General features: G+C 36.6%; 1 protein-coding gene across 1 annotated transcript in view; it reads left to right on the forward strand.

Moving 5' to 3' along the window:
• Window positions 1-7,609, forward strand: part of LOC107593711 (cadherin-17-like) — an 8,206-nt gene extending 597 nt beyond the window's left edge. The window contains exons 2-17 of the mRNA XM_016283567.1: window positions 7-24; window positions 411-549; window positions 662-820; window positions 978-1,136; window positions 2,845-3,044; window positions 3,160-3,288; window positions 3,452-3,596; window positions 4,469-4,684; window positions 4,775-4,851; window positions 4,959-5,150; window positions 5,272-5,516; window positions 6,262-6,392; window positions 6,481-6,699; window positions 6,820-6,930; window positions 7,044-7,160; window positions 7,248-7,609. Coding sequence (XP_016139053.1) covers window positions 7-24; window positions 411-549; window positions 662-820; window positions 978-1,136; window positions 2,845-3,044; window positions 3,160-3,288; window positions 3,452-3,596; window positions 4,469-4,684; window positions 4,775-4,851; window positions 4,959-5,150; window positions 5,272-5,516; window positions 6,262-6,392; window positions 6,481-6,699; window positions 6,820-6,930; window positions 7,044-7,160; window positions 7,248-7,336 — 2,346 coding nt within the window. The 3' untranslated portion in view covers window positions 7,337-7,609. The remainder of the gene's footprint in view (window positions 1-6; window positions 25-410; window positions 550-661; window positions 821-977; window positions 1,137-2,844; window positions 3,045-3,159; window positions 3,289-3,451; window positions 3,597-4,468; window positions 4,685-4,774; window positions 4,852-4,958; window positions 5,151-5,271; window positions 5,517-6,261; window positions 6,393-6,480; window positions 6,700-6,819; window positions 6,931-7,043; window positions 7,161-7,247) is intronic.
• The last annotated feature ends 484 nt before the right edge of the window (window positions 7,610-8,093 follow it).

Here is an 8,093-nt window from a genome sequence, read left to right on the forward strand (position 1 = left end):
CCTGAGAAAAACCACCATCTAGATGTAATTTATTATTGTATTATGAAATATCACACATAATATGCAAACACCTGGGTCTTCAAAAAGAAACAAAATCCCTACATTGTTCTTTTCTAGCATGCACAAAGCACACTGTTGATGTACAACATGATCGTGGATTATATTTAGCAACATGGTCTTACGTTAAATATATGTATATGGAAAGTCTATATTTTAAGTCCTGGTCACTATAGTTTCACCTTTTTAATCACTGTATTATATAAATGATATAAATCAAAAATATATAATATTAATTTCAAAATATGAAGTATAACATGTCACACGGCGAAACATATAACGTTGCAAACAGTATGATGACATGTAAATATAAATTCCAGAACAAACTATTCAAAATGTGTGTTTTTCTTCAGATTGAAGCACGTTCAGCAGATGGTGAAACCCTTGATGGGCCTTATTCAGTTGTGTTGCAAGTTGTTGATGTCAACAACAATCCCCCTGTCTTTAGTGAGAATCAGTACAGTGGCCGTGTTAGAGAGCATTCACCTGCAGGTGAGAAACACACACATTATCAATGGATGCTAAAACTCGGTGATTCACTAAACTGTTCAAATTAAACAATGAACACACTATTAATTGTACTTTTCATCTTGTGTGGGTGCAGGAGTTCCATTCATGCAGGCGTTTGCTACCGACGCAGATGATCCCAACACATTAAATGCCCAACTGAGATTCAGCATTGTGAACCAAATCCCCAATCCTGGAAAAGTTTTTTACTTTGGCATTAACCCGGACAATGCAGAGATCTTTATAACAGAGGAAGGTACGTCAACACATTCAGAACAAAAATACTCCGAAAAAAAACCCAAGCATCCATATGTTGTTATTGTACAAGTTAATTATGATTATGTTTTTTGTTGAGTGCCAAATCAGTATTTGTCTTTGAAAGAAGATGAAAGTGTCTTTCTGTTGCTTTGCAGGAGCAGAATTTCTAAGGGCCAGGCCCACCGTAAGGTACAGCCGCGGGGAGGTCCATGGCAGTCCTGAAGTCCTGAAAAAGAAGTTTGAGGACTACTGTATCCCAAGGAACAACATACCTCTGGAGAACAACCCCTTTTACACATGCATCGAACGTGCTGGTGAAAACATACAGAAACGCACACAGTGATCATGTTATTTAAAGCAACTGAATGTAGTTTTGTTTATTTTTGCCACATTACAGTTAAGTGAGTGGAATTTGTAAATATATAACTGTCATAATTACAGAGGATAGTTGTACATGTGTATTTGTTGCTGCCATAAAGCAATCCACCCTTTTCACAGATTTTCATACCCGTGCACCAAATTTACGCAATCCCAGAATAGACATTTGGGGGGAAGAGTAGGAGAGAAACAAAAGCCATTCAAATTATTAGAAGTCAGGGTGCCATCAGAATGATTTTGAAATTGATATTTAAAGGTAAAAACAAACAACAAACTTCAATGCAAAAACAAAAAGTGGATCCCATTGCAAAAAACTGAAAAATCCACATCCAGGCACTCACATAGCAAGTAAAAAGCCTTTAATTATAAGACAGGGCTACATATTAAAAAACACCAACGCGTATCAGCCCAAGCAGGCCTGCATTAGGGTGTTAGACAATAAAGAATGAGAAATGGTTAAATAGATACACCTGTGACTATACATTTTCAAGATCTAACCACTAGATGTCCCTTAGGAGAGCTTTCTCTAAATAAATAGACCTGTGATTATACAGGTACATTTACAGGATCTAACTAGATGTCTCTTGGGTATTTGCAAATTTAAACCAATACAGTTGGTTGATCAATGTTATATGGAAGCTTGTTTCAGCCATGGGATAAAAAAATGTAATGCAACTTTTTTTCCTGAGTATCTGGGTCTCTCTCCTCCATTTGAGCGAACGAGAGCATGCGGGAGAACAGGACATGTTATTCAGAATAAGACTGAAATGAACAGTTCTGATTACAGTGCTCTCACATACACACTCAGATTAACCTGGTGTGTTAATGTCTATGAATGACCACTTCTCTGATTACATTCACTCTGGTGTGTGGAATGTGCCACGTGCTCTAAATAAGAACACAGTCATTAACTGTGCTCAAGCAGTTCAGCCCTCATCAGTGCAGATTACTGTAGTCTCAGAAATCAGGCTGGATTTAACCCAGATTACTTCACCATTCAGCATCCACATTACCAGCCCAAATCAATGAACATCGTGTGACCAACAGAAATGTGCAGGCCTCTCACTTCATTAATTTGTATCATGCCGTGGAATAATATTTTATTGACTGAACCTCACAACCTAAAGCACCACAGTGACTGGTCAAATAAGTAAATAAATCGACATGAAATACTCCTGAAGTGGCATTATTTTATTATGGGAGAATCACAGCTGTGCTGATACTCAGATCAACAATGAAGGGTGCTTTCAAAACACTTCTTTATTTTAAATCAGTAGTTCATTTATTATACTACAATTTCATGAAAACATTTGCAATTGGTATGTGATTATACATGTTTGGTGATGACGGCCTGTGGTTTTTCAAGAGAGTCTGAATCATTTGTAAAGCAATTGGTTCAACTGATTCCGAGTTTGAGCACAACTGCGAGTGTGATAAACTATTCAATAAACAATAGTTTAATATTAATAACTTTGAAATTAATAACTTACGTTGTCTATATTTCCTCCACCAAGGAAAAAGTTTCAAAATGACTCTAAAGCAGAAAAATCAATCTATGAGCATTGAGAAACATGAATCAGTGTTTCATTAATCATTATTTCATAATCAGTAATAATTAATGAGTGATTATTTTGGTATGAGCAGAAAGACGAGAAGTGAATCTTCTTCAAGATCCAGACTATGCGCTGATTGTTCGTGCAGAGGATTTAGGAGGTGGAGCTCCAAACGCTCTGAGCAGCACGACACGGGTCAACATAGCTATCATTCAAAACCTTTGGGTCAGACCTGGACCAATCACCATCAGAGAAAATTTGGAAGAGGAATACCCTATGTATCTTACCACAGTAAGTCTGGATCTAAAAACAATAATGTTATGTTATGGTAAGCAGTGTCTATACTTTTATTTTTATTCAAATAGTTTTAAATAATTAATTGCATTATTTTATTTATTTGTCATAGGTGCGTGCCAATGATCCCACTGCATTGTACAGGCTGGTACAGAAAGAAAGACTTTCCTTCCCCTTCACCATCAATCAAAATGGAGAAATCTATGTTATCGCTCCTCTGGATAGAGAAGAGAAAAATATGGTAAATAGGAATGCATGAGAGACTGAACTGAAAGAGAAAAATTATCAAAACCAGTCTGTAGACCACATCGGGGGCTGCAACATATTTCACTCCTTATTACTTATTGTATAAAGCTGAGTGTTGCATATTAAGCCTGATGTGTGTGTGTGTGTGTGTGTTTTAGTACACGTTGGTGGTCATGGCAGAAGATGAACAGGGTGTTGAGCTGGAAAAACCCATGGAGATCCATGTGCGTGTGGAGGATGAGAATGATAACCCTCCTGTGTGTGATGAAGCTGTGTTTGAGGTGCAAGAGAATGAGCCCATAGGTAATAATGTGAGACACTTTATAAACATACATACACACACAGTTGGGTTTTCATATTTTAAAGGGACTTTCCATAGAGATCATAATTTTTATACTGTATAAACTGTATATTCTATACCCTAACCCAAATTATAAACCTAACCCTCACAGAAAACGTTTTGCATTTTGTATCATTTATAAGCTTTTTTCCTCATGGGGACCAGAATAATGTTCCCACATGGTAAAAAAAAGAAGAAAAATCAGGGTTTTATTATCCTTGTTGTGGGGACCAAATGTCCCCGACATTTGATTCCCACAACATAGGGTTTACCTGGACCACACACACACTCACATTACATCAGTTCAAATCAGGTGATAGCACAAACTGACCAAATGCATACAGAGAGGTCCAAAAGTCTGAGACCACTGGTGAAAAGGCTTCTATTTAGTAATTCTCCGATGTATTTTTTTTAAAGAATCTCTCTCTCTCTCTCTCTCTCTCTCTCTCTCTCTCTCTCTCTCTCTCTCTCTCTCTCTATATATATATATATATATGCATGAACATTTCAGTGAAAGTCAAACAATTTACAAAATATGGTATCAGTGTTGTCCTTTTCAAAATTCAAATGTGTTTACATGATCAATGTCACACATACCTAGAAAGACAACCGAATCTCAAATATTCATTCATTTTCTGTAATAATGTTTAAAATAAAAAATCTTAAAATTCCTTCCAGATTTGAAATAGATTTTGAATCCAGGATTTTCAGTGTGATCTCAGAATTTTGGATCCCACTTTCTTGACATTAATTTTTTTTTAAATGTATTTATTAACTCTTTTTGCCATTTTCCTTCATTTTTGATCTTGACATTTTTAATTATATGCATGTTTAGGTAATCCAATTGGTGTTCTGCCTGCTCATGATAGTGATGAGGAAGGCACACTGAACTCATTTTTAGACTACACACTCCTGAGCCAGATGCCTCCCAAGCCATTTGGAAAAATGTTCACCATCAACCAAGACAATGGCGAAATCAAAGTGGCAAACAAATACTTCCAAAGGAAAGAAGTGCCTCAGTATGTGCTGACCTTTAGTGTGACTGACGGAGGTAAAAAAAAAAAAAACCCACACACACAAACTGAACTGAAAATGCAAATTTATGTAGAATGTGCATCTTAACTTTTGAACTTGTTTGTAGTTCATACCACGGAATGTAAAGCAATCATCAAGGTCATCGACATCAATAATGAGATCCCTGTCTTCGAGAAAAAAGATGTATATATATTTTATTTTACTACTTAAATAAATTACATTCTTTCTCCCAGTAGATTATTGAATGCTAAATCTCTGCTCTGATTCACAATCACGAACACTTGTTGCAGTATGGGACCCACAGTGTTCCTGAACTGGCTGAAGTGGGAACCACTTTGCTCACCATCAAAGCCACAGATGCAGATGACCCAGGAACAGGAAGCTCTAAAGTGGAGTATCACATCACTGCTGGAGACCCACATAACCTCTTTGCCATTGAGGTTAATGAAGCCACTGGAGAGGGCAGAGTCTACATCGCTCGGGTAACTCGACTTTTCTCACGAGGAACATGTTGAAATGCAAAAACTGTCAACACTTCTGTTTTATGCTTTTTGTACTCTTTATATTTCTTTATTTTTTATTTTTTATATTCTCGATCTTCAGCCACTGGATTACGAGCTCCAGAACGTCTTCAGCCTTCAGATCGATGCTCGTAATCCCGAGCCCCTGATCGAAGGAGTGGAGTATAATGAAAATGCCACCACATTTGTTGTCATTCAGCTGGTGGACGTGGACGAGCTTCCAGAGTTTGAAGCAGACACTCTTAATGTCAATGTTCCAGAAAACATCACGGTTGGAACCATTATAATGACAGCTGAAGCCAAGGATCCAGAGGGAAAGACTATCAAGTAATGCTTTACATTGTGTCTCCTATTTAATCAGATCATATATGAGATGAGATTGTTTGATCGCAGTGCTTTGAAAATGTTACTTCTCAACTTTATTGAAGAGAGAGAGAGAGCTTTGTTCCAGCAGTTGTTGAAATCTTATAAAAGAAATAGAGCACGTATTGCATGGTAGTGGTTCAACAAGAATTTTCATAAAGGTCTTTTTTACTTTATATAATTGTTGTCAGGTTTATTGGTGCTTTGATATACAAATGTCATAGAGCACTACTAAAGATACTATTTTACATTTTTATAATTCAATACAAATTCCAAATTATGTGACTAGCGTAACTATTTAAGTGAAACTATTTAGGTAAAAGCTGAACTGAAACATTTACATATACATTTTAGAATGTTTTAGCGACAGCAGCACTTGAGCTGCAAGGATTCCAAGTTTGTGTAAAATTTGAAAATATTTCATTAGTGACCTAGCAATAGTGCAGAATCGTACCTTTTTCTTCTTTTTACGTCAATTTTTCAAAATCCTTAATTTTGGGGGTATATTTAGTTTATTTATGTACTTAGGTTTAAATGGAACAACAAATCCGATTTTTTTCAAAGTGTTCTAAGACTTTTTGACTCCACTGTATGTTATTTAAAATAGCTCTCTGGAAGCCAGTAAAACTTTGAAACTTCTTTTTCGTACTAATTAACATTTTTAAATGCCTTTTATGCAGTTCCTGGATGTAAATGTTCTGTTTGTCAGGTTTAAGATGGAAGGAGATGAACATAATTGGTTAGAGCTGGATGCTGACTCTGGAGAGCTGAAGACTAAAGCTGCTCTGGACAGAGAGACGGTGGAGAAGATCTCTCTCACAATTATTGCTTATGAGACAGGTGAGAAATCAACAGAGCTCCAATGCATTGACTCACTCCAGGTGAGTGTCATTTGGTAAATATTACAATCTATTTCTGTTCCTTTCAGAGGGAGATAAGCAGGAGGCTGAGATGAAGGTGGATATTCATCTGCTGGATGTGAATGACAACTACCCTAAACTGCAGAAGACACAGGGCTTCATCTGCATCCAGGATATGACCCCCTTGACACTCACTGCAGTAGATAAGGACGCCGACCCCTACGGAGAGCCTTTCACCTTCTCCATTAACCGCAAGTCACCAAACTTTGAGATCAAACCTCTGGATGGTGAGCAGATCTTCAGTTTAGCCACTGTAGTCTTAAAAAAAGCAGGCTTACATACAGTGTGACTGTTGTATTTAATTTATTTACTGTTGTAACTATGTAACCCTGTTTGTGTATCTGCAGGAACCTCAGTGCAGCTGATTTTGAAGAAGAAACCCTCAAGTGATCTGAACGCCACTGTTCCCATCAACATCAAAGATAACGCTGGGATGGGTATCACTCAAAAGTTTGATGGTAAACTATTTTTTCTTCTCTTTATTTCTTATATAACATTCAACTCGCTCATAGACTTGCACTATAACGTGGTATGACATCTAATCGGAGATTTATCTCTTTCTTTTTCTTAGTGCGTATATGTAACTGCACTAAATTGGGCTACTGTTACATCGAGCCAGGAGCTCACAGCTGGAAGCTGGGCATGAGCGGCACCATCGGCATCCTGGCAGGAATATTCGGCTTCCTCAGTAAGACTGATATGTTTCATTTTGCTCTTTGAATATTTAAGAGTAAAAAGTAGCAAACTGAGAAAATTGTTTTTTTCCCCCTTCCAGTTCTGTTCCTGATCATTCTTTTCTACCGAATCAAGAAGAATGGTCAGCAGAGTGCAGCAGCTCCTGAAGAGACTAAAGCAATGATCTAGAGCTGGAATAACATTATTCGGAACCCAACCCAGGCAAACTGACATCCATGACCCTCAACACACAAACCCCTTTATTTTGTAAAGTTGTTTTAAAACACACTTTTTATTATCATTAAATATTCATGTTCAAGATTTGCATCTTTTGACAGTTTTAACAGTAACTTATTCACTATGTGGCCTGGCAGATATATTAAATGCTTTATATTTAAATGCTATAGATATTTGACCTAAATTTCGATTTTTTTTTCCAGTTTAAAAAATCTATGTGTTGGCCCCCTAGTGTTTAAAGGGAACACAAAATGTGTTTTCTTGGAATTTTAAACAACTTTGTTGTATATCTTTAGTACAAAGTACTGAAGGACACAGTACTTTGAGACATGAGTGTACAGCATGTTGTCATATGGATTAAACCAATAAAAAATGTAAATCTTATATTTATTTCCTATTATCCAAGAATCAACTAAAATGTGCAAAAAAAATCTTTCCATGTGATATTTTTTGTTTTTGACTTTTCTCCTAGAGAATGTCTTGTGCAGGTCAAAGGTCAGGTTGTATGAAATGCCCTTCAATTCTGCAGTGTAATTCAATCACTGAAGAAGGCATACAAACCACAGAATGACAGCATTTCTGGCTATTTGACTTGTAGAAAACTGAAATTGTTCATTCTGTAAATAAACTTCTACTTTGACCCAGATACGTTTTTTTATTTCTTAAATTGAATGGGGTTTTTTTGCGCAATAAATCCACATTTAAAAAG

Source organism: Sinocyclocheilus grahami, unplaced genomic scaffold (assembly GCF_001515645.1).
Source record: "Sinocyclocheilus grahami isolate Dianchi unplaced genomic scaffold, SAMN03320097.WGS_v1.1 scaffold175.1, whole genome shotgun sequence".
NCBI lineage: Eukaryota > Metazoa > Chordata > Actinopteri > Cypriniformes > Cyprinidae > Sinocyclocheilus > Sinocyclocheilus grahami.